Here is a 27,850-nt window from a genome sequence, read left to right on the forward strand (position 1 = left end):
TGTAGCCCTAAGGGAAAATGTGGGAAATCAGAGTAATTGAAGGACATATTTGTCACCATGCCTGTATTGTCAAAATGCTATTAGAAAACAGATAAATTCAGAGCATTATTGTCAGTTTGATGGCAAAATATTTGAAGAAATGCAAATGGCATAAATGGACCAACAAGTTGAGTGAAAGAGCCAACTTTTTCAATGCTCCTTGCTTAAAAGAAATAATAGTTTGGTTTGAAAATGGATGATTGAAACTTTTGTAGCAGAAAGCAAAGCAAAAGAATGACCATCATGGCTATTTTCAAACTTCTGAACAGATTATGTCAGCAAAATTAAGGACCCAGTTAAGTGTTTGGTTCTCAATACATCCTTATACCAGATAAATTGTCTCATGTTAAAGACATTGAAACTATGTTTTGTCCAGTAAAACCTAATAAGACTAAGAAACCTATAATGAAGTAGACACAGCAAGACCTGTGGAGCAGTGGTAAGAAAATAAATAAATATAGAAAAATCTAAGAAGTATGTTTAAATGGAACATATTTCTATGGAGTGACACTTGACACATGAAACTAACTGGAGCCAAAAAGAAAAAGAGGAGTTAGTTTTTAAGAACTGTCTTGCCAGGCCAGATCCAAAACTCTGGGTCTGAGTGAGGTTAAGATGATTCTGGGGCCATCAACTTGCATGGCCAGTAAGTTCGCTAAGAAATTTGCTCATCTTGCAAAGAGTGATACTATTCACTCTGCCTTCTTCAGCAGTGGTCCATGAGGTCAACAAATATGAAAGAATTCCAGAAAATGAAGAGGCAAAAAGACTACTAGATAAGGGAGATCCTCTCAAGAGACAAAACTGGAGAATAAGATCTAATTATGGCTTAATACTCTACTGTCAGAATAGTAGGACAAGCAAACAGGATTTCAAAACAGCCATCATTTTCTGGAGAAAACTTGTTGCACTTATGCTGCCCCTGTGTCACATGCTATCTTTTAATCTCTGGTCATGAGAAGCCTCATGTAGATTTGATATAGAAACTACTTCATGCTATGTTTCTTCTACACTCCCTCGATTTGAACTTGATGACAAGTCTGTATGGAACTTGTGAGTGGTATCTTTGCACATTTTTCTCCAGGAGGAAGAATCAGCCTCATATTTGGTTAATGAGGGCTTGAATTGTCATAATCATCTATGTTATTTACCAGATATTTCTAACTTCTGAGTGTTTGCTAGGAAGGTATTTCACCAGTACCTTTGAAGTTAGACAAATTCAGCTGATTTGGTCAAAAGGGAGTGTAATTGAAGTGTGTAAACTGATGTGTGTGGAGATGTTAAATGACTGAATGTCACTTGCAAAGTTACTTTTTCTTGCCTTGGTAAAGGTGGAAGTAGAGAGAGAAGCATGTCTGTCTCCCTTAGCCTGAAATTCTGATAAAGATGAGGTGGAACCATCAGCAAAACTAAAAGACGGCCTACTGAATGGGAGAAGATATTTGCAAATGACATATTTGTAGAAGGTTAGTATCCAAAATATAAAGAGCCTTTACAACTCAACCAACCCCCCCAAATAATCCAATTAAAATGGGCAGAAGACCTGAATAGCCATTTCTCCCAAGAAGACATATAGATGACCAGCAGTCACATGAAAAGATGCTCAACATTACTCATCATTAGGGAAATGCAAATCAAAACCACAATGAGATACTATCTCACACCTGTCAGATGGCTAAAATAAAAAAAATAAAAAAAAAAAAAAAGGAAACAACAAGTGCTGGCGAGGATGTAGAGAAAAAGGAACCCTCGTGCGCTGTTTGTGGGAATGCAAACTGGCACAATCACTGTGGAAAACAGTATGGAGATTTCTCAAAGAATTAAAAATAGAACTACCATATGATCCAGTAATCACACTAATGGGTATTTATCCAAAGAGTGTGAAAACACTAATTTGAAAGTACATGTGTACCATTATGTTTACTGCAGACTTATTTACATTAGCCAAATTATGGAAGCAGCACAAATGTCCATTGACAGATGAATGGGCATATAATAGTAATAATTATATATATGTGTACATATATATACATGTATACATGAATAAATTATTATTCAGCCGTAAAAAAGAGTGAAATCTTGCCACTTGCAACAACCGGATGGATCTAGACAGTATAATGCTAAGCAAAATAAACCAGTCAGAGAAAGACAAATACCATATGATTTCACTCCTATGTGGATTTTTTTAATTTTTTTTTTATTGTTTAGAGAGACAGAGAGAGAGAGAGACAGCATTTGAGCAGGGGAGGGGCAGAGAGAGAGGAAGACACATAATCTGAAGAAGGCAGGCTCTGAGCTGTCAGCACAGAGCCCAACATGGGGTTTGAACTCACAAGCTGGGAGATCATGACCTGAGCCGAAGTCACGCACTTGACCTATTGAGCCACCCAGGCGCCCCACTCATTTGTGGAATTGAAGGAAAGAAAAAAAGGGGGGGGGAAGAGAGAGAAACCAAAAAACAGACTCTTAACTATAGAGAACAAATATTTGGTTACCAGAGGAGAGGAGGGTGGGGGACAGGGTAAAATAGGTGAAGGGGATTAAGAGTACACGTCTCTTGATGAGCACTAAGTAATATACAGAATTGTTGAATCACTGTAACGTACACCTGAAACCAATTCAACACTGTATGTTAACTATACTGGAAATAAATTAAAAATAAAAGAACTTCTGGCCTAAGTGAATTGAAAATGAGATCCTGAGGGGGGGGGGGGAGATAAGGTGGAACCATCTTCACTAACTGACCTATGATAAACACGCTGTGTGTGTGAGAAACATTATTTTAATATACTGTTATCATTGCATTAAATAGTCCATTCGAAATAGAATATCCAGAAAATATATCATTTATTTTATGGGTATCAGCTAATTTAACTCAAAGCATCCTAAAAACCCACAATAATACAACATGCACAGCAAGGTAAGTGGAGAACTCATAGTAAAATAAGAAGTTCAAAGGCATCTGGTAGGACTAGGACAGCTGTGATTTGAAACCAGGCATCCAAGTTCCAAAGTTAATGCTTTCAAACAATAAGCTGTAATAGTATGAGTCTTAAAATTTGAACAATTTCCCAGGCCAACTTCACAGAAAAGTGAAATCAAGATAGATAGAAAGATATTTGCAAATTTATTTGTCACTAACAAAGACTGTAGCATGTCCTAGGAATTACACGTTAGACCATTTGAATATTTAGAGGCCATTTGAATAATCCAGGTAAAAGAAAATATATATTTATTCGAAAACCATTGCAATATATTAATTACATAGTGAAGGTTATAGTTTCAATCTAATGGTCAATTTCCAGTCCCCATAGTTTTGATCACTTGGCTTGATGCCACTACCTCTTAATATACTTTCCTTTCTGGCATAAAATAACCTCCTACTCTCACTCTGTCCTCTCTTCCTATACTCTCCCCTTCACTTATCTTTCTCAGACACAACTAAAACAAGCCAGGCACTCCATTGCTATAGGCTTTTACTCTGGCTGAAAATATTTCCCTTGCATATCTACTTGTATAGTTCCCCTTACTTCAAAGTTTTATTCAAATAACACCTTCCCAATGAGGCCAACCTGGAATTTCACCTCTCTTCCCTTCCCCAGACCCTATATTCAGATTCCCCTATATTGCTCTACTATTTTTCAATAGCACTGGATACTTTCTCTCTACTGTTTTCATATTTATTACATTTATTGGATAGTGTTTATCTTTTCCGGCTTGAATGTAAGTTACACAAGGGCAGAAGTCTTTGTTTGCATCTCAAGCATCTAAAGTGTGCTATGCATCTGGCAAAAGTAGGCACCAAATAAATATTTGAAAAAAAAAACTGAATGGCTCACTTCTAACAGAGTAGAAGTTCATTCAGACTATATATGTACAATCTTACGGGCTTCCCTAGATCCAGTCTGAGACTTGGATTTGGATATAGGTGAGTGATTGAAAATGTGCTTCTCAGGAGATAACTGTAATAAAAGGGAATAAAGCAGGAAAAAGAAAGATCATAGAGACATATTCTCAGATTGAGTATAGCCTGCCTGATCCACAGAGAGAAGACTCTGGAATACAGTTGACCCACCTTGAGGCAAAGGATCTATTTGCCCCTCATTGTTACTGATGATAGTGGTGAGTGGAGTAAGTCCCTAGTTTGGTGGTTCTCATCAGTCCAGAAAATTTCTCAGAACGAGTTAGCTATAAGCAGGTAGCAGCCATACCTAACAACAGCTGGCTAGTAAGTAGACTGGCTTGGTAAACAGTATCCGTGTGGAACACAGTGTCTACCACAGACTCCAGATTAACACTTCTAATAAACCATGGATGTGCTTATGCCTTTAAAATGGTTACTGTAATAGTTTACAATGACCTTCTCAAGTCTCATTTATAGTTTCCCAGGCAAATGCATATTGCTTTATTGCACATTAATAGAATATAATTATTTAATGAACTAATCAATAGTTTCAGGTTGAAGGAAAGGAAGACTATAATTATATGTTATTAATCTACTATATTTCAGATTCTTTTTATACACATGATTTTATTTAATCATTTTATCTCTGTATAAGATAAGCTTATGATTCCCATTCCAGATATAATGAAAATAAAACCTAGTTAATAAACTTGCCTAAGCTCATTAAGAGAGTGACAAACTCAGAATTTTAATCCATATGTCCTCCCCGTAGGTTTACTGTTCATTCCAGTCTTCTGCCTAATGTTATTATAAAATTACATATTCTTCAAAATTTAAGTCTTTTTTTTAAATTTTGTAAGTAGTTCTAAGAAATCTTAACATAGAGTTTATATATTTAAACTGAAAATATATTACATCAATATTTGTACTATTCTCGAACTGAAATTTAGCATCCCTCCCAATTATGTTTTTTTTTTAATTTTTTTTAAACATTTATTTATTTTTGAGACAGAGAGAGACAGAGCATGAACGGGGGAGGGGCAGAGAGAGAGGGAGACACAGAATCTGAAACAGGCTCCAGGCTCTGAGCAGTCAGCACAGAGCCCGACACGGGGCTCGAACTCACATACCGCGAGATTGTGACCTGAGCCGAAGTGGGACGCTTAACTGACTGAGCCACCCAGGTGCCCCCTCCCAATTATGTTTATGGGTATTACTACACAGAAGTATTAGAGGTATCTGTGATTTTATCCTCAGTAGGAATTAAATATCATACTAAGTGCTTTGTATGTTCATTTTTTTCTTTGACACCATGGTACTAATAGATCTGCTGATGGGTTTTGTAATTTATTGCATTAATCAAGAAGCATATATATTATTTAACCAAAATCAGTTTTTAAAATGTTTTGGTAGCTGTATTTTAATAGGATTGATTTTCTTTTCTTTTTTTTTTCTTTTCAACGTTTTTTATTTATTTTTGGGACAGAGAGAGACAGACCATGAACGGGGGAGGGGCAGAGAGAGAGGGAGACACAGAATCGGAAACAGGGTCCAGGCTCCGAGCCATCAGCCCAGAGCCCGACGCAGGGCTGGAACCCACGGACCGCGAGATCGTGACCTGGCTGAAGTCGGACGCTTAACCGACTGCGCCACCCAGGCGCCCTGGGATTGATTTTCTTTTTAATACTTATGTCTCATATCTTAATTAATGATTTAAAAACATTATCCTGTAATCAGATTGACAAAAAGTTTCATGAAACAAAAAGATTGAAATTCCTTTTTAAAATCCAAAATATTCTCTCGTGCTCGCCTTGGCAGTACAGATAGTACAATTCGAACGATACAGAGAAGACTGGCTTGGTTCCTGTGCAGGGAGGACACACAAATTCATTAAGCATTCAACATTCAAAAATAATAAGAATAAATAAAATGAAATCCATAATACCCGTGAATATTTGAAATATTTAAAATATTTAATTAAAAATTTTAAAACATTGAATAGTTAAAATATTAACTTATCTATGTCTCCACTGTGAAAATTATTATAAATGTCTGGACATTTACGTTATAATTTGCTCTTCCACAGCTATTTAACTTCCCTTCTTCTCCTCCAGACTGCCAAGCACATCCTACCACTACACCCTCTTGTCCCCATTTTCACCCCTCCCACTCTAAGACATAGGCAGGCCAACAGTTTTGTCTGAACTACTGGTTTCTAGACCTAACTCAAGAAACAATCTCTGTCTAATCAAATACAGTGTTAAATATGGACAATTTTTAGCACTGTTCACTCTTTCTTAAATGAGAAATACTTAGTGTAGGCTGATGGCATGTGAAACACTCATTAATTTGCATTTGACAGACTCTGATGTTCATTTCTGTCACTGGAAGCTGACGTGAAACCACAGGCAGGAAATTCACTTATACCTTCTCCACTAATTAAAAATTTGAGATATAAAAATAAGTTTCTCTTTAATTTCCCTGATAGATGACATATTATTGAAGAAATTCAAGATGTGATATCACACACACACACACACACACACACACACACACACGTATATTCATACATAATGGAACATTACTAAGCCATAAAAAATGGAAGCTTGCCATTTGTGATGGACACACAGGGATTTTTACTAAGTGACATAAGTCGGACAGAGAAATGAAAAATGCTGTGTGATTTCACACATATGTGGAATCTAGGAAACAAAACAAACAACAACCAAAGCCCAGTAGAAACAGATTCATAGATACAGGGAACAAAGAAAACATTACTTCTAATGTCAGCAATCTCTTCAGGGTGTTTCATAAATAAACGTTTTTTTTTTATGTATGTAAGACTATATTTCTGGAATGTAAACTCCTCAAGGAGTCTGTTATTCTTTTCACCTATAAAAATGCCTAGAAAAAGAGTAAGCATTTTGTATATATTTGGTAGAAGAATTAATATGTAGATTGTTCTGATGACTTCATCATGTCATTATGTTGCATGTAAGTTGCATGACTTTCTTACCCTTCCCCTTTCATAGACATTTAGTTCATTTCCCAATTTCTCCAATGTTTCTGTCAGAATGTTTACAGGCAACAGATGACATACTCAGTGACTGAGACTGGTTTAATAGACAGTGAGGGCAGTGTTAAAGGCACTAACTAGGGATGGTGGCATGGCAGAATTCACAGCAGCATAAACTTGTTACCCCTCCTGGATCTACAGGAGGAAGGCGCCTGAGTAGACATTACTTCCGAGAGAGTACCGGTTATTCTAACAGAGCACCAGCTATCTGAAAGAAGCTGTGGCTCATTGTAAAGAAAAGCAACTGGCCATTAAGGGTGTGGTGTGAAGACTACCTCCATCTCCTTCTACCCAACATCTCCTGCCTATGCCTCACACCGGCTAAATGCACCCAAGGACCAGTGAGCCCACTGACACAGTTCCTACAAATTTATCTCCTGCTGCACTGAGCAAAGTAAGAACTGAGAGTGCGTCTGGAGGTGCAAACATAAAAAGGTCCAGTACATCTAATACTAAACATTGCTTTGGTAAATATGGTTATACCCAAGCCTCTCTTTCAAATGCCTAATTTCTTAAGAAACTTTCTTAGAATTTTATTCATTAAACACTGTAAACCATTCTAAGGCTTTGATCCTTATTCACAAATTACTTTCAACAAAATTTTATGCATTTTACTCTCATCATTAATAATATTCTTCTTTTTGTATACCAAGGACTATGCCCACCCTGCTATGCCTTAACAGCACTCAGTACTATCCTTGCTTTTTTCAGATTTTGGCTTTCATTGTCAAATATTAAGCCAGGTAACCTTAAACCTTAATTATAAAATTTGCATTTCCTTACCTTCCGTTGAGACTGAAACTGTATTCTTATTTTTGTACTGCATGTGTAATTTCAACCACTCTCATGGATTTAATAACCCTGGAATGCACTGGTGAAACTCAATAGTCTCAGTCAGTCCTGACAATTCCTTAAATTCCAGACTTGAATGTCCAAATGCATGTGGATTATCTCCACTTGGATATTGAATAAAGCATGTTCTAAATCAAAACCTTGATTCCCTAATTCCTCATACAACCTGAACTTCTCTAGCGCCTCTAATGGGCAAATGGCAGCTCTAATCGGATGTTCAAGCCAAAGCCTTGGATTCATTCCTACCTACTCCACTTCTGTTAATTTCATCCCAATGAGAACATTCACTTATCAGGATTATTTGGATCACCTCACCATTTTCTCTGTCTCCTTTCTTTCCTTATAAAATCTATTTTCCCATACGCCAGTCAGAGTTACCATTTAACATTAAGTTATGTCAGGATCCTCCGCAGCCACAAACCCTCCTGTGATTTCAATATTATGAAGGTTAAGACTCCTTATCATGGCTTGTAAGACTCTAGAAGTCTGTTGCCTCTTGAATCTCATAGCCTAGAATTATCCCCTTGTTCACTCAGCTGTAGGTACATTTATGTCCTTTCTATGACCTGAAGGCTTCTAACATGAACATGCTTTCTTCCCCTACCCCTTCCCTGCTAAGTGTTTGCATTTTGTTAGTTCCTTTCTCTGGAACACTGTTCCCATTGAAATCCTCATAACTATCTCCCTAAGTCCCTTCAGCTTTATGCTCAAATATCACCGTAATCTAGAATCCCCTTCTTTGATCATATTATCAAAAGTAACAGAACCTCCCCCAACACACATAATTTATCCCCTCTACCTGTTAAACTCACTTTATTTTTCTTAAACTTTATTTTTAGAATAGTTTCAGATTCACAGAAAAATAAAGAACATAGAACATAATGTTCCAATACATGCTTTACCTAGTTCCATTTACTATTAATATATGATGTTAGTATAATATATAATTTTTTATAATAAATGGATCTATTTTGATATATTGCTATTATTGAAGTCCATACTTTATTAAGGTTTCCTGTGTATCTAATAATTTTTCTGTTTCAGAATTCCATCTAGGATATTACATTTCATTAGTAGTCATGTGTTCTTAGGCTTCTCTTGGCAAAGACAGTTTCTCAGACTTCTCTTGCTTTTGATGACCTAGATGGTTTTGGGGAGAACTGGCCAGGTATTGTGTTGGGAGGCCTTCTATTGGAATTTGTCTAATATTCTTCTGTAATTAGCCTGAGTCTGGCTTGGAGGAGAAGGCCACGGAGGTAAAGTACCATTTTCCTGATATTGTGTCAAGGGTACTTAACATCAGCTTGATTTTATATTGTTGATATTGACCTTGATACCTGGCTGAGATAATGTTTCTCAGGTTTCTACACACAAAAAATACATAAAGATAATAAATAATAAATAAAATAAAATAAAATAAAAGTACTTGTTTCTTCTGGGGCACTTGGGTGGCTTAGGCGGTTAAGTGTCCTACTCTTGATTTCAGCTCAGGTTATGATCTCAGGGTTCATGGGTTCGAGCCCTGTGTCAGGTTCTGTGCTGGCAGTGCAGAGCCTGCTTGGGATACTCTCTCTCCCCTTCTCTCTCTGCCCCTCCCCCCTCAAAATAAATTAATAAAGTTAAAAAGAATAATTGTTTCTTCCAATTTTCATACTATACTCTTTGGAAGGAAGTTACTATGTACATCACGCACTTACGTAGTGGGAATGTAGAATCTTCCTGCTTGAGGGCAGAGTTTCTATATAAATATTTGGAACTCATATTAAGGGAGATTTGTCTTCTCTTCCTCACTCATGTATTGATTAAATCATTTATTTATATCAATCTGAATGCATGGATATTTATTTTACCCATGTAATTATAATGTAATATTTTAGTTTCTTGCTCAAATTAATCCAGTTTTGGCCATTGAGACTTTTTTTTTTTTTTTTTTTTTTGTTCTGTGAGCTTTTGAAATACCTCTGTCAATGGTTATGTTTTTGGTGTTTGTGTGTTTGTTAAGCACCCCTTTACTTCCAGACCTTGCAAGATGCTCCCAGCTCATCTTATATGTTTCTTGGTCTAGTCCTAGAGTCAGCTATTTCCCCCAAGGAGCTCTGGTTCACTTAATTGGAAAACTGTATTAGAAACCAAGATCTGGGTGCTAGGTTTATTGGTACTGGGTGGCAATGCGCTAGGCCATCTTGGCTGACAGAAAAACAAACAAACGAACAAATATTCTATACAAACTTGTACATATGCACACTTCTATAAATATTTCAATATGTAGCCATCTGTAACTATATCAAAGTATACAACTTTTTCTTAATGCCTCCAATTCTAATCCATCACCACATGAATTTCACTGTTCTCCTCCTTTTGCTTATCTGAGAATTCCCATAACAATAGTAAGAAGACGGACTCCCAATATCTGTCATCTATTTACTTAATTGTTCAGTGTCAGTATACATGTGTAGCAGCATGAGACTTGTTAACCTATATCCTCAGGAGAAGCAATTTTATTAACTAGAATGCAGTTTGTTGAGAAAGCTATCTTTTCTCCCCTGAATTTCCTTTGCCTTGTTATCAAATATTAGTTTACTGAATTTTTGTGGATCAAATTCTGTACTCTATTCAATTGTATGTGTCTATTCTTTTGGCAAAATCATGCTGCCTTGATCAGTGTAAATTTATAGTAAGTTTTGGAATTGTCTGCCACTTTATTTGTTTGTTGTTGTTGATGACTATTTGTCCTCTGCTAACATTTCTACAAGGTAAGGTACTTTAATTCATTACTGTATCATCAGTGTCTAGAACAGTGTTTGCATGATTTTTTACCAGTTTTTCTTAGACAGTGAATGAATACATGCCCACAATTCATTGGCGCTTCTTTTAAAATACTTACATAACTCCACTACTTTGTTACTAGTTCTGAAGAATATTTTCATTTCTTTAAACTTTTTTATTTTTTTAAGTTTATTTTTGAGAAGAATATTTTATTTATCAATGATACTGCCTCATTCTCTATAAAGCTTGTTGCTGTCTTTTTCCCCCTCCTTTTCTCATGTATTTAAGAAGTTCACCAGATTGTGAGATGTGTTGAGACTTAAGTGCTCTTCTGTCTCCTACAGAAATTGAACTGCTCTTTCCCACATAAAGCCCTCGCTTCATCTGACTTGCTACATTGTTCACAGACTCTCTGTTGTGCTTGGTGAGGTGTTTTTTTGTTTTGTTTTGTTTTGTTTTGTTTTGTTTTGTTTTGTTTTGTGTTTTTCCCTCAGCCGAAAGTGTTATTGCATGTGCTCGTGTGATAGGATGGTGTGGATTCCCATAGGCTTTCGTATAGCCCAATTTCATGCTGTATATTATGTCATTTCCTCATACCAACGTGGAAATGTTTAATCTAGTTTCTAGTGTTTTAAGAACATATTGACTGAAAATGTCATTTGTTTATGACACTATCAAATTCTACCTGCCCCCCACACCAATAATACCTCATTAGCCAACATTTTAAACAAGTCCTGAACATGGACCTCTCTCACTTAGCTGTTCCATCTCTCACACTAAGTTGCTTATAAGGCATATCTACAAATTAAAATATATACAAAATAATACCCCCTAAATTGTCTCCTTTCCCTCCCAGCCCTGTTATATATCGAATAGATGTAATAGTATCGGAACAAACTTCAAAGGGGGTATAAAAAGATTATACATAAGTTTTGATCCTTGTGATCCCCATTCAGGGGACCAACACTGGGGAAAAGTGCCTATTCTTTTAATTGAAAGTCAATGCACTTTTCATATATAACAGGGAGTTATCAACCATTATTTATTTTCCTAACCTAGTCTCACTAACCTTATTGATTGTGATTATCTTTCTAAAATTCTGGAAATACGGTCTTTACATCTCTTTATATTATATATATATATAATTATTTATTTTTATATATGTCTTTATATTCTATTATGTACAATGTTATAATTGTTATTTTTTAAAATAATTTATTTAGTTAGCATATAGTGCAACAATGATTTCAGGAGTAGATTCCTTAATGCCCCTTACCCATTAGCCCATCCCCTCCTCCCACAACCCCTCCAGCAAACCTCAGTTTGCTTTCCATATTTAAGAGTTTCTAATGTTTTGTCCCCCTCCCTGTTTTTATATCATTTTTGCTTCCCTTCCCTTATGTTCATCTGTTTTGTATATTAAAGTCCTCAAATGAGTGAAGCCATATGGTATTTGTCTTTCTCTGACTAATTTCGCTTAGCATAATACCCTCTAGTTCCATTCACGTAGTTGCAAATGGCAAGATTTCATTCTTTTTGAGTGCTGAGTAATACTCCATTGTATATATATACACCACATCTTCTTTTTTTTTTTTTTTTTTTTGAAGTTTGAAGCATTTATTAGTCAATAAAAGCCTGCAACATTCTTTCTCTGTACTTAAAAATGATCTACCCAGATCACAGGGATCCTCATGAGTGTATACACACACACACACACACACACACACACACACACACACACATTAACTTTTAGGAGAATAGTGAGAATGTATTTTTTTTTTTAATATATGAAATTTACTGTCAAATTGGTTTCCATACAACACCCAGTGCTCATCCCAAAAGGTGCCCTCCTCAATACCCATCACCCACCCTGCCCTCCCTCCCACCCCCCATCAACCCTCAGTTTGTTCTCAGTTTTTAACAGTCTCTTATGCTTTGGCTCTCTCCCACTCTAGCCTTTTTTTTTTTTTTTTTTTTTTCCTTCCCCTCCCCCATGGGTTTCTGTTATGTTTCTCAGGATCCACATAAGAGTGAAACCATATGGTATCTGTCTTTCTCTGTATGGCTTATTTCACTTAGCATCACACTCTCCAGTTCCATCCATGTTGCTACAAAAGGCCATATTTCATTTTTTCTCATTGCCACGTAGTATTCCATTGTGTATATAAACCACAATTTCTTTATCCATTCATCAGTTGATGGACATTTAGGCTCTTTCCATAATTTGGCTATTGTTGAGAGTGCCGCTATAAACATTGGGGTACGGGTGCCCCTATGCATCAGTACTCCTGTATCCCTTGGATAAATTCCTAGCAGTGCTATTGCTGGGTCATAGGGTAGGTCTATTTTTAATTTTCTGAGGAACTTCCACACTGCTTTCCAGAGCGGCTGCACCAATTTGCATTCCCACCAACAGTGCAAGAGGGTTCCTGTTTCTCCACATCCTCTCCAGCATCTATAGTCTCCTGATTTCTTCATTTTGGCCACTCTGACTGGCGTGAGGTGATATCTGAGTGTGGTTTTGATTTGTATTTCCCTGATAAGGAGCAACGTTGAACATCTTTTCATGTGCCTGTTGGCCATCCGGATGTCTTCTTTAGAGAAGTGTCTATTCATGTTTTCTGCCCATTTCTTCACTGGGTTATTTGTTTTTCGGGTGTGGAGTTTGATGAGCTCTTTATAGATTTTGGATACTAGCCCTTTGTCCGTTGTGTCATTTGCAAATATCTTTTCCCATTCCGTTGGTTGCCTTTTAGTTTTGTTGGTTGTTTCCTTTGCTGTGCAGAAGCTTTTTATCTTCATAAGGTCCCAGTAATTCACTTTTGCTTTTAATTCCCTTGCCTTTGGGGATGTGCCGAGTAAGAGATTGCTACGGCTGAGGTCAGAGAGGTCTTTTCCTGCTTTCTCCTCTAAGGTTTTGATGGTTTCCTGTCTCACATTCAGGTCCTTTATCCATTTTGAGTTTATTTTTGTGAATGGTGTGAGAAAGTGGTCTAGTTTCAACCTTCTGCATGTTGCTGTCCAGTTCTCCCAGCACCATTTGTTAAAGAGACTGTCTTTTTTTCCATTGGATGTTCTTTCCTGCTTTGTCAAAGATGAGTTGGCCATACGTTTGTGGGTCTAGTTCTGGGGTTTCTATTCTATTCCATTGGTCTATGTGTCTGTTTTTATGCCAATACCATGCTGACTTGATGATGACAGCTTTGTAGTAGAGGCTAAAGTCTGGGATTGTGATGCCTCCTGCTTTGGTCTTCTTCTTCAAAATTACTTTGGCTATTCGGGGCCTTTTGTGGTTCCATATGAATTTTAGGATTGCTTGTTCTAGTTTCGAGAAGAATGCTGGTGCAATTTTGATTGGGATTGCATTGAATGTGTAGATAGCTTTGGGTAGTGTTGACATTTTGACAATATTTATTCTTCCAATCCATGAGCAGGGAATGTCTTTCCATTTCTTTATATCTTCTTCAATTACCTGCATAAGCTTTCTATAGTTTTCAGCATACAGATCTTTTACATCTTTGGTTAGATTTATTCCTAGGTATTTTATGCTTCTTGGTGCAATTGTGAATGGGATCAGTTTCTTCATTTGTCTTTCTGTTGCTTCATTGTTAGTGTATAAGAATGCAACTGATTTCTGCACATCGATTTTGTATCCTGCAACTTTGCTGAATTCATGTATCAGTTCTAGCAGACTTTTGGTGGAGTCTATCAGATTTTCCATGTATAATATCATGTCATCTGCAAAAAGCGAAAGCTTGACTTCATCTTTGCCAATTTTGATGCCTTTGATTTCCTTTTGTTGTCTGATTGCTGATGCTAGAACTTCCAGCACTATGTTAAACAAGAGCGGTGACAGTGGGCATCCCTGTCGTGTTCCTGATCTCAGGGAAAAAGCTCTCAGTTTTTCCCCGTTGAGTATGATGTTAGCTGTGGGCTTTTCATAAATGGCCTTTATGATCTTTAAGTATGTTCCTTCTATCCCGACTTTCTCAAGGGTTTTTATTAAGAAAGGGTGCTGGATTTTGTCAAAGGCCTTTTCTGCATCGATTGACAGGATCATATGGTTCTTCTCTTTTTTTTTGTTAATGTGATGTATCACGTTGATCGATTTGCGAATGTTGAACCAGCCCTGCATCCCAGGAATGAATCCCACTTGATCATGGTGAATAATTCTTTTTATATGCTGTTGAATTCGATTTGCTAGTATCTTATTGAGAATTTTTGCATCCATATTCATCAGGGATATTGGCCTGTAGTTCTCTTTTTTTACTGGGTCTCTGTCTGGTTTAGGAATCAAAGTAATACTGGCTTCATAGAATGAGTCTGGAAGTTTTCCTTCCCTTTCTATTTCTTGGAATAGCTTGAGAAGGATAGGTATTATCTCTGCTTTAAACGTCTGGTAGAACTCCCCTGGGAAGCCATCTGGTCCTGGACTCTTATTTGTTGGGAGATTTTTGATAACCGATTCAATTTCTTCGCTGGTTATGGGTCTGTTCAAGCTTTCTATTTCCTCCTGATTGAGTTTTGGAAGAGTGTGGGTGTTTAGAAATTTGTCCATTTCTTCCAGGTTGTCCAATTTGCTGGCATATAATTTTTCATAGTATTCCCTGATAATTGTTTGTATCTCTGAGGGATTGGTTGTAATCATTCCATTTTCATTCATGATTTTATCTATTTGGGTCATCTCCCTTTTCTTTTTGAGAAGCCTGGCTAGAGGTTTGTCAATTTTGTTTATTTTTTCAAAAAACCAACTCTTGGTTTCGTTGATCTGCTCTACAGTTTTTTTAGATTCTATATTGTTTATTTCTGCTCTGATCTTTATTATTTCTCTTCTTCTGCTGGGTTTAGGCTGCCTTTGCTGTTCTGCTTCTATTTCCTTTAGGTGTGCTGTTAGATTTTGTGTTTGGGATTTTTCTTGTTTCTTGAGATAGGCCTGGATTGCAATGTATTTTCCTCTCAGGACTGCCTTCGCTGCATCCCAAAGCGTTTGGATTGTTGTATTTTCATTTTCGTTTGTTTCCATGTATATTTTAATTTCTTCTCTAATTGCCTGGTTGACCCACTCATTCGTTAGTAGGGTGTTCTTTAACCTCCATGCTTTTGGAGGTTTTCCAGACTTTTTCCTGTGGTTGATTTCAAGCTTCATAGCATTGTGGTCTGAAAGTATGCATGGTATAATTTCAATTCTTGTAAACTTATGAAGGGCTGTTTTGTGGCCCAGTATATGATCTATCTTGGAGAATGTTCCATGTGCACTCGAGAAGAAAGTATATTCTGTTGCTTTGGGATGCAGAGTTCTAAATATATCTGTCAAGTCCATCTGATCCAATGTATCATTCAGGGCCCTTGTTTCTTTATTGACTGTGTGTCTAGATGATCTATCCATTTCTGTAAGTGGGGTGTTAAAGTCCCCTGCAATGACCACATTCTTATCAATAAGGTTGCTTATGTTTATGAGTAATTGTTTTATATATCTGGGGGCTCGGGTATTTGGCGCATAGACATTTATAATAGTTAGCTCTTCCTGGTGGATAGACCCTGTGATTATTATATAATGCCCTTCTTCATCTCTTGTTACAGCCTTTAATTTAAAGTCTAGTTTGTCTGATATAAGTATGGCTACTCCAGCTTTCTTTTGGCTTCCAGGAGCATGATAAATAGTTCTCCATCCCCTCACTCTCAATCTAAAGGTGTCCTCAGATCTAAAATGAGTCTCTTGTAGACAGCAAATAGATGGGTCTTGCTTTTTTATCCATTCTGATACCCTGTGTCTTTTAGTTGGCGCATTTAATCCATTTACATTCAGTGTTATTATAGAAAGATATGGGTTTAGAGTCATTGTGATGTCTGTATGTTTTATGCTTGTAGTGATGTCTCTGGTACTTTGTCTCACAGGATCCCCCTTAGGATCTCTTGTAGGGCTGGTTTCGTGGTGACAAATTCCTTCAGTTTTTGTTTGTTTGGGAAGACCTTTATCTCTCCTTCTATTCTAAATGACAGACTTGCTGGATAAAGGATTCTCGGCTGCATATTTTTTCTGTTTAGCACACTGTAGATATCGTGCCAAGCCTTTCTGGCCTGCCAAGTTTCAAAAGAGAGATCAGTCACGAGTCTTATAGGTCTCCCTTTATATGTGAGGGCACGTTTATCCCTTGCTGCTTTCAGAATTTTCTCTTTATCCTTGTATTTTGCCAGTTTCACTATGATATGTCGTGCAGAAGATCGATTCAAGTTACGTCTGAAGGGAGTTCTCTGTGCCTCTTGGATTTCAATGCCTTTTTCCTTCCCCAGTTCAGGGAAGTTCTCAGCTATAATTTGTTCAAGTACCCCTTCAGCACCTTTCCCTCTCTCTTCCTCCTCTGGGATACCAATTATGCGTATATTATTTTTTTTTAGTGTATCACTTAGTTCTCTAATTTTCCCCTCATACTCCTGGATTTTTTTATCTCTCTTTCTTTCAGCTTCCTCTTTCTCCATAACTTTATCTTCTAGTTCACCTATTCTCTCCTCTGCCTCTTCAAGCCGAGCCATCGTGGATTCCATTTTGTTTTGCAATTCGTTTAAAGCGTTTTTCAACTCCTCGTGACTGTTCCTTAGTCCCTCGATCTTTGTGGCAAGAGATTCTCTGCTGTCCTGTATACTGTTTTCAAGCCCAGCGATTAATTTTATGACTATTATTCTAAATTCACTTTCTGTTATATTATTTAAATCCTTTTTGATCAGTTCATTAGCTGTTGTTATTTCCTGGAGATTCTTCTGAGGGGAATTCTTCCGTTTGGTCATTTTGGAGAGTCCCTGGCGTGGTGAGGACCTGCAGTGCACTTCCCCTGTGCTGTGGTGTATAACTGGAGTTAGTGGGCGGGGCCGCAGTCCGACCCGATGTCTGCCCCCAGCCCACTGCTGGGGCCACAGTCAGACTGGTGTGTGCCTTCTCTTCCCCTCTCCTAGGGGCGGGATTCACTGTGGGGTGGCGTGTCCCGTCTGGGCTACTTGCACACTGCCAGGCTTGTGGTGCTGGGGATCTGGCGTATTAGCTGGGGTGGGTAGGCAAGGTGCACAGGGGCTGGAGGGGCAGGCTTAGCTCGCTTCTCCTTAGGTGATCCACTCCAGGAGGAGCCCTGTGGCAGCGGGAGGGAGTCAGATCCGCTGCCGGAGGTTTGGCTCCGCAGAAGCACAGAGTTGGGTGTTTGCGCGGAGCGAGCAAGTTCCCTGGCAGGAACTGGTTCCCTTTGGGATTCTGGCTGGGGGATGGGCGAGGGAGATGGCGCTGGCGAGCGCCTTTGTTCCCCGCCAAGCTGAGCTCTGCCGTCCGGGGGCTCAGCAGCTCTCCCTCCCTTTGTCCTCCAGCCTTCCTGCTTTCCGAGCAGAGCTGTTAACTTATGACCTCCCAGACGCTAAGTCGCGCTTGCTGTCGGAACACAGTCTGTCCGGCCCCTCCGCTTTTGCCAGCCCGACTCGGGGGCTCTGCTTGGCCGGCGAGCTGCCCCTCCGCCCCGGCTCCCTCCCGCCAGTCCGTGGAGCGCGCACCGCCTCGCCGCCCTTCCTACCCTCTTCCGTGGGCCTCTCGTCTGCGCTTGACTCCGGAGACTCCCTTCTGCTAATCCTCTGGCGGTTTTCTGGGTTCTTTAGGCAGGTGTAGGTGGAATCTAAGTGATCGGCAGGACGCGCTGTGAGCCCCGCGTCCTCTTACGCCGCCATCTTCCGGAACCTCCGAGAATGTCCACATCTTCTTTATCCATTCATCCATCAATGGACATTTGGACTCTTTCCATACTTTGGCTATTGTTGATAGTGCTGCTATAAACATTGGGATGCGTGTGTCCCTTCGAAACAGCATACCTGTATCCTTTGGACAAATACCTAGTAGTGCAATTGCTGGGTCATAGGGTAGCTCTATTTCTAATTTTTTGAGGAACCTCCATACTGTTTACCAGAGTGGCTGCACCAGTTTTCATTGCCACCAACAGTGCAAAAGAGATCCTCTTTCTCTGCATCCTCGCCAACATCTGTTGTTGCCTGAGTTGTTAATGTTAGCCATTCTGACAGGTGTGAGGTGGTATCTCATTGTGGTTTTGATTTGTATTATCCTGATGATGAGTGATGTTGAGCATTTTTTCATGTGTTGGTTGGCCATCTGGATGTCTTGTTTGGAGAAGCGTCTATTCTTGTCTTTTGCTCATTTCTTCACTGGATTATTTGTTTTTTGGGTGTTGAGTTTGATAAGTCCTTTATAGATTTTAGATACTAACCCTTTATCTGATATGTCATTTGCAAGTATCTTCTCCCATTCCGTCAGTTGCCTTTTAGTTTTGCTGATTGTTACCTTCGCTGTGCAGAAGCTTTTTATTTTGATGAGGTCCCAGTAGTTCATTTTTGCTTTTTTTTCCCTTGCCTCCAGAGACGTGTTGAGTAAGAAGTTGCTGCAGCCAAGGTCAAAGAGGTCTGGCCTGCTTTCTCCTCTAGGATTTTGATGGCTTCCTGTCTTACATTTAGGTCTTTCATCCATTTTGAGTTTATTTTTGTGTATGGTGTAAGAAAGTGGTCCAGGTTCATTCTTCTGCATGTCGCTGTCCAGTTTTCCCAGCACGACTTGCTGAAGAGACTGCCTTTATTCCACTGGATATTCTTTCCTGCTTTGTCAAAGATTAGTTGGCCATACATTTGTTATCATTGTTATTTTGATAGGACACTGGCAAAACCTGATTCAAGAGCTTCTCTTTGATATCAGTCTATACTGCCAGTTTTCTAAAGACCTAAAACTAAATATTTAAAGCTGAGAGTTTACTTATGTTAACTATTCAGAAATCCTTATACAAACCTGGCAGCTTTTATTTCTTCCAACAATTTCTGTTTTTATTGAAATCATGTACAACATCATTCAGGTAAGTGTAAAATCTCAAATTGTAATGTGACAATAATTGAATATGAGGTTGTTGAAAAAAATCAATAAATGATTTTAGAGATCTTAAATATGTATTGAATAAATATGATAACCCAATAATCAATTATATATATTCATATGTATGCCTACATACATTTAGATAATAAATGGAAGAATCATCAATTACTGTGAAAAATAGACATGTTAAAACATATAGCCCTAAATAGTTCCTTGATTATGTAAGACTAATTTTAATGTCTATTTAAATTCATAGAATTTGTTCTTTACATTTGTGTCACTTAAATGAGTTGTCAGACTTGTCTCTCCAACTGATATATACATCGATATCTATCTATCTATCTATCTATCTATCTATCTATCTATCTATGTAAAACAAAACATAATGCTATGTTGGAAAGATCACTGGCCAAGGAATCAGATAACATGTATATGACTTTTGCCCAAACCATAAAATAATTGTGTAATCAGAAACAGCTTTCTTCATTTCTCTTATCCTCATATATCTTACTGAAAAAATTTTAAATTATATCACCAAATCCAAATTTTCTAAAAAGATAAATGGTTAATTTATGTGGAAGTACTTTGTTGATTACAAACAGTATAATAAGATATAAGTATACAATTGTGTTATACTTACATTTCATTTGAGAAATTACCTGAAAGACATGATTGGAATTATTAAAATACTTTATCTGAGTTTACACTATAGGGATAAGAAATAATGATATAATTTAGTTTAGATGTGGATTTTATATACTGAACATCCTACTTAATCACAATAATGCACAGTTGTTGTTTTGTTTTTTTTGTTTTTTTTTTTTTTGGATTCACAAATAGCCAACAGCCTTTTTTCACAAATGCAATTGAAATATAATTATGGGAACAAGGGAATAATAATAAAACAATTTTCAGTTTTTAAAGTTAACAAGATTCAAGTGAATTCCCTGATTACAAAATCAAAGTTAAAGCAAATTTAAAATATTGTACTTTATAATGCATCTGATGGTATTTACTTATCAACAAAAAATATGATTAAAATGCAGAACATTTAAGGCTGATAGAGATAATTAAGCATAGAAAATTTAGTAATCAGCTTGTTGCTATTGAATGAATAAAGGATAGGAAGAATTTTTAATAAACCCCATGAGATAAGAGCTTGCTAACTTTAAAACAAAGTGCAATAAAAAACGTTTTATAATGTGTACTTTTGTCTAAAAGCAGAGGAATGTGCGGGTGTTAAATTGGCCACAGGAGGCATACACTATTATTCCTAAATGTGAAAGAATTATGCTAAGAATTATGAGGAAAAGAATCTACTTAGTGAAAGGGATTCAAGTTCAAACAAACAGTCTATAATTTATATGACTCATGTTTAAAGTTCATATTTAATCCCACATTATGCAAATGTTTATGCATATTGCTCTTATTTTACTGAAAAAATGGACTGTAGTCCATTTGTTGGGAAGAAAACCAACAGAGTTCTTTTAAGGGCATATTTCCTCCCAGCTGAGCTCTTTCCTTATCTCTATTAGCTTGTTTAGGCAATGGAATATTAAGTCAATCTGATTTGTGATCCCAGACTCAAATTGAGGATTATCTATTTAGGCGTGAGTCAACTAATTTTATAAATACGTATTAAGCACCTACTATATATCAATAACTATTTTATGCAGAATACAGTGACTTACAGAGTATCTCACCACCATACAAGTTACATCATAACTAGAAAAAACCATCAATAAATACATAATCCACTAAAGCGAAAGAGATCATTAAAATCATGGTAAATACTATATAGGAAATAAATGGATGGTATGAAAGAAATCAATAAAGACTGAAGTGGGGTAGGGTGTTTTTGAAAAAGTTGTTATAGAAGACTCCTCAAGAAAGCAGAATGTGATAGAGAAACTGAAAATAATAAAACGGAGATGGCTATGGATGAACCAAGTAAGACTGTTGCAGGTCACACTGGGAGGAAAGAAAGACCCTGAATAGGGCAAAAGCAGGTGAAGGAGGCCCCAGGTGGGCGCACGTGGAGCATCATTATCTAGCAACAGTACAATTCATACCAGGAGCACTGACATCAGTCCAACAGAATTCAAATCCTGAATGCCTTCCACCTTTCCCACAGGTGTCTACCACCTTGTGATAACAGCAGGTTACTTAAACAAGCAAAGCCTCAGTTTGCCCCTTTGTCCAATGTGACATCCCTTCCTGGTAATATTTCTGTGATGGGAGTTAAAGAAACGATGCTTGAAAAAAGACTCAGAATAGTGTCTAGAACACAGAATGTACGTTAAGATAAATGTTGGTTGCCAGCCTCACAGATGTCAGGAGGCTATTTCTGGAGCAGTGCAGCCCAAGGCAAGGGGGTACCTGGATTTAATTCTCAGTTCTCCTGGGTCTGCTTATATAAACTTGGGAAAGCCAATTAACCTCTCTGTGCCTCAGTTTCCTCATCATAATATAAGGGATTATGGAAGAACTCATTTTAAAGAGTTGTCATAAATATATACATTGAATTAGTAGGACAGCGAATCATTTTGCTTCCTACGATTAATATGTTAGTAATAGTACCAGTATAAAAGTGGCCAAAAATAAGAAAAAACTTGATTCTTCATTTTCCTAATAGATCATCTTTTATAAGAGGTGTCCCTGCTATAAGCGACACCACAAAAATGGCACAATAATTTACTCAACACACAAACTAATAATCTAAAAGCTATACTTTATGTATCTTTTTTCACCTTCAATATTTAGAACATAAGCAGGTAGCATCTACTCTTATTGACGTGTCAATACTTGGATTGTATTCATGCCTTAGGTCCATTTCTCCAGAGTTGGATCCTGAAGCAAGGATTAGTATACAATTGATTGGTTAACAAATTGCTTCCAGGTCAGAAAGTGAGAAAGAGCATGGGAAAACAGAATCCAAACAGGGTGTGATTTCAAAGTTTCAGCCTAGCATGAGTCTGTAGGGGAACTCTGGGATGTAAATAAAGTGTGAATTTCCACATTTTTGCACCTGTTAGACAATGGCTCAGGGATTTCATGGGAGATGATTGTAAACTTGTAGGAACTTTAGGCACCCTGTGTGTGTGAGCAGAGTGGTTCCAGTAGCCAAAGGAAGTCCTCCAAAGAGAGTTGCAGGTGCAGGTCATTAGAGGCAAAAGCCTGAAAAAATTTTAGTGCATGTGATGTGTATGCATGTGTGTTTGTGTGTGTGTGTGTGTGTGTGTGTGTGTGTGTGTCCGTATTAAAGAATGAAGGGAACCTGAGCACAGTGTCAGTGTCCACTGGAAACCACTTCTCCATATGCCACTGCCATCTTTTTCTTAACTTGAGAGATAGACTCTAACTGATCTCCCCCTTAACCAAATTTCTTGCTTAGCCTCTAACCTACTTTCCACTCTGCAGCCAGATTGATCTTTTCTAACCATTTCATGTTAAAAATCTTCCAACTGATTTCCATTGCACTGAAAATGAATGCATTTTTTTTTACTCTAGCTTATAAAGACCTATGGGATCCTGGCCTCTGCCTAAGTCTCTGGCTCCACCAAATACAACTTAACTTTTCTGCTTAAACGCTTATTTCCATCTAAAGTGGGCATCACAATTAGAACAGACCACAGGAAATGAAGAATGCTCTCTAATTTCTCTTGCAAGAGTGGTCAGTAAAAATGATGGTGAAAAGAGATTTCCCACTGGGGGGAAAACAGGTGGCCAGTGTGGTCAACTAAGGAATTTGTCGTATTTTATCAAAGTGAGACACCAGCTGTTCTTGAGATCCTTCGGCTGCTCATTTCCTACTGCACCATCACTGTTCAAACCATGCAGGGCATGTTCTGAGCTAGTAGCCACCAGATGGTACTTTTCCATTGCACTTTTTCTAAGCACTTTTTGACACTGTAGTTTTCTGATATTTATTTCAGAGTTTTACATCTGTTGTGGTTAAATTTACCAATTTTCTGTAGTTTACAGGATTACGAATAGCCACATAAAGTACTAAGAAAGACAAGTACCTGAGATTTCAGAGTCAAAAAGTAATGGATTTTAATTTCTCTCATTTTGCAGTGTGAGGATTTGTGATTATATATGTGTATTTTGTTAAGTAAGAAGTTTTTTTAAATAATAGGTATGGAAATTAGAGTACATGTGTGCTGGACAGAGCCAATAGCTGTGGACCATAGCAAGCATCCGTACCATTATCTGCCAATCACCATTCCTTATCTGATATATGACTATGACTATAGTGGAAGCAACCATGGATGATGATGATGATGATGATGATGATGATGATGGCATTAACATGTTGACAATTTGTATGCTAGCACTATGCTAACTTCTTTACATATATTATCTTTTGTAAAACATTGTTTAAGGCTGTGTATCTAGTTCCAATACTTACTACTTGTGCATTTGCCAGATTACTTAAATTCTTCACATGCAGTTTTCTCATGGGTATACATTGTTGTAGAAATAAAATAAATTTTTGTGATAAAATAAAATTTTGTGATACAAATAAGTATTACTTTGTATTCCTAAAGGTTTAAAATAAAATTAATAACAATGTTTTGTGAGTCAGGTAATAATTATTCTACCTTTCTAGGAGTAAGTAGTTGAGACCAAGTAAATATCACCAAATCTCACAGATAATAATGGAAAAGCCAAGTTAGAGGCACATGTTTGACCTTTATGCCTTGATAACAACAACTGACTCCAGAGACTTATGGTCCAGTGTTGGGCATCTGGCCTAAGCCAGGTAAATTAGAGTCCATTCCCACAATTTTTCAAACTCAAATTAGAAAACACTGTCAGTTTCTTTCTGGATTGGAAGATGTTAAATCTGAACTTTATATATTCCTATATGCCATCAGGTCGAGGAGGCTTAGTTGAAAGCAAGAGAGGAGAGAGGAGTGATTAAGAGAGAATAGTATTAAAGTACCCACGCCCCTGATTCCTGTTTTCATGAGCAGGAAAGGCCCAATTGCTTCTTTGCTCCTTTCATTTCTTCCTTTCCCCATTTAGTTTGATTTTATATTCCAGTGAATTCTTCCTTTGCCTACATTAGTTTGAGATGGGTTTCTATCGCTCACCAATATCATTACCATCAGCAGCAGCATTATTAGGATTTCACATCTTCTGAATGTTTCCAAATGAAACCAATTTGTTTTGCTAATAAACAAAATTAATTCTGAAATACCAAATGAACTAGTGTTTTTTTCGCTTCAAGAAAATTCAACTTACCATATCAACAGAGAGACAGTGTTGCAAAATTCTCGATCAAGTTATCTCATAGCTAATACCCCCATATCGAATTTTACCACATCAATTTTGTGCACTCATTTTTCCTATTATTTTAGGAAATAAATATGTGTTGTTGTTTTTAATTATCAGGTAAAGTGTGTCCATTTAGAGCATGCTCTTTTCAGCCTCAAGTAAATTTGAGTGAGTTATTCAACTGACTGTCAGGAAAAATACAGTTATCAATTATAAAGGATCAACATAGTATGGTGTTACGAATTGCAGGACACAGTCCAAAGTGTATTTGGTACAAGTTAGTTTGCCTTGAGGAAATACCTTATCATGGTACAGAAAAACAAGGAGGAAGAAGATGAAGAGGAGGAAGAGGAGAGGGAAAAGGAAAAGGTGGAGGAGAAGAAACATTGTAAAAGTTGATAGCTTGTGCACTGAAAACAGTGTTACTAAAGGTATATAAGCTCATATATATGTATATATTAATAAATACACTAGTTTTTATTAGTCTTTAAGACTCAGGAACATTCAGTACGATCTTTGGTATATGGTAGAGCTTAATTTTTTTTCAAATACTTGGTATTTTAAATTACAAATATGTTCTCATTTATATGCTGCAATATAGTGATATTAAAGTCACCTGTTAAATTTCTGTTTAGTTTATTTGTGCTACACGTCTCCTCACCTCGCTATATGATATGTGAGCTATATGATGTGATATGTTTAATGATAAGTTCACTGATGTAACATGGAAAAATAATGTATATATATTATTTATAAAATCTTAATATTTAGAAAAGTTTTATAGCTTACAGGTTATGTGAAAATGAAACAACCTAATAAGCCATTTTTCTCTCTCTACTCCTCAGGGGAATTGGACAGTACATTGGATTTGATATCCTACTGAAGCTGCTTATAATGAGGACATACTATTGCCTATCACTATTCATCTGGACCTATATGTTTCATACAGTTGATGCTATTCCATTAGAAGAAAAAGCTAGTAGGGATTTGCCAAGCAAAAGGGTTGTGGATCTGACAAAAGATGATAGTAAAATGTTACATCGTACCAAGCGTGGCTGGATGTGGAATCAGTTCTTCTTGTTGGAAGAGTACACAGGTACAGACACACAGTATGTTGGCAAGGTAAGAATTTTTATGTGATAAATCTAGAAGCTGAAAGTGATGGCAATTTATTTACTTTTTACAGCAACTTCCCATATTATTAATGATTATTTTACAATATTTGACTAATTATGATATGCAGAAGGCATAATATTGCAAATGTTTTCAGTAGGGTAGTATGGGTAATGTGATTTACTCAGGTAGCTAAATGTGGGTCAGTGTCCATAGCATTATTAGTCAGCAATATATGATTTATATTTATATGTTTATGGATGTGCATCTAAAATGTTTTAAAAACGTTCTTTGAAATTTAATTTAAAGCATCGGATAAAGAATAACTTAGTGTGCTATGTGAGGCAAAACAAAATGCAATTATAGTATACCAAAAATTACTAAACTATATTGGTGACTACTAATAAACAATTTATCATAATTAAGAATAGTCTGCTGTGTATGAGAAGTAAATAAGTATAAATACTTCTCTCTCAGTAGTCTGTTTCTTAATATCAGTCAAACTGAACGACTTCTCGCCTGTAATCCAGACCAAAGGGCTCAAGGAGAAGGAGAAAGAAAACAGAAGTAGAAAGAAGGCAGTACCTTCGGGAAGGTTAAAACCATCCTAACAGCAATAGTGGCTCATTAGCAGTCTGGAACAAACCGCGATAGAGAATACGTAACTCTCCTTCTTGTATTCAACTTTGAGAAAATAGACTCGTAAACTTTCTCTTCCTCTTTTCTGTCTTCCTCAAAATAGATGACATGATCGTTCCAACATCCAGAATTTTCTATTTATCTAATATCTACCAGTCTCATTCATACCATTCTACATGCAAGACAAATCCTTTGTTTATTGGATTATTCCAGATATGTGCCTAATGCTGAGATATGTTCAAATTCTAAAAATAAAACAAAATAAACAATGATGAATACTAATATTGCTCATAAATCACATACTTTTTTTTCTTGATTCTTTGCACATGATACTAGAAATGACTGTGATGGTCACAGTATTTTTTGAGTTACTAGCAACACGAGGCAGATGAGATAGAATGGGCCAAAAATAAAAACATAAAAAGCATCTGATATCACAAAAGTCATGCCTATATTGCTTTTAAACTAGAAACACATTTATTCTGTGAAATTGCCAAAATCTTGATCTAATTTTTCAGTGTGTGTGTGTGTGTGTGTGTGTGTGTGTGCGTGTGGCAGTGTATTTTTTCAACTGCAGCTTCTTTTATCAGAAGCCTATTATTTCCTCTTCTTTTGATACCTCCTCCCCTGGTTCCATAGGTCACACTCATTTTGCCCCATATAGTTCACTTGCTGATTCTTTTTTTTTTTCCCTCTTATTTCTCCTCAGGTTAGTCATAGGGCATCCCCCAGCATCCCTCATTTAACATCACTTCTCACACCATAGTTAATAACTAACATCAGGATATTTCAAGTTCAACTGACAAATGTTTGTGTCTAAGGACTTGAAATTGCCTTATGATTCTTTTTCTAAGGCAGTGTATAAAGGGCACATTCAGTTTGCAAGGTCTTACATAGAGGGTTTCATCCTTGGAGATTCACAGATGCAGAAGAATAGCTACAGATAAAAAGAGCTGCTCAATCGTAAGGCAATCAAGGCTCCACTACAAGCATTTATTTTTAGCTGTAAACAAAGATGCTTCCTTCTAAAAATTATGTGTGCATTGATTAACAGACACCATTACTGCACCGACATTTTAAAATATGCACTATGGTTTAGAACTTTTTGTACCATCCTGCTTTTTTTTAATTAGTTCTGTAATCTGTCAAAAATAGTTACTAAAATGTGTGCATAGTTTTATTTAATTAGTTTTCATAAAATATTTGATCACTTGTCTTTGGACAATAACCTGTTTTTTTTAAGCCATACACAAGTTAAGGTATTCAATTTTTTACTGGC

General features: G+C 37.0%; 1 protein-coding gene and 1 non-coding gene across 2 annotated transcripts in view; both read left to right on the plus strand.

Annotated features, from left to right (window-relative positions):
* The window catches only part of CDH9 (cadherin 9), a 176,728-nt gene that overhangs the window by 62,766 nt on the left and 86,112 nt on the right, over positions 1–27,850 (plus strand). Inside the window, exon 4 of the mRNA XM_042997256.1 lies at positions 25,665–25,941. Within this exon, the coding sequence (XP_042853190.1) occupies positions 25,714–25,941 (228 nt within the window). The 5' untranslated portion in view covers positions 25,665–25,713. The remainder of the gene's footprint in view (positions 1–25,664; positions 25,942–27,850) is intronic.
* Positions 5,746–5,852, plus strand: LOC122232172. Its single transcript, XR_006209530.1, has one exon. It is a non-coding gene; the product is annotated as a U6 spliceosomal RNA (small nuclear RNA).

Source organism: Panthera tigris, chromosome A1 (genome assembly GCF_018350195.1).
Source record: "Panthera tigris isolate Pti1 chromosome A1, P.tigris_Pti1_mat1.1, whole genome shotgun sequence".
In the NCBI taxonomy this organism is placed as follows: domain Eukaryota; kingdom Metazoa; phylum Chordata; class Mammalia; order Carnivora; family Felidae; genus Panthera; species Panthera tigris.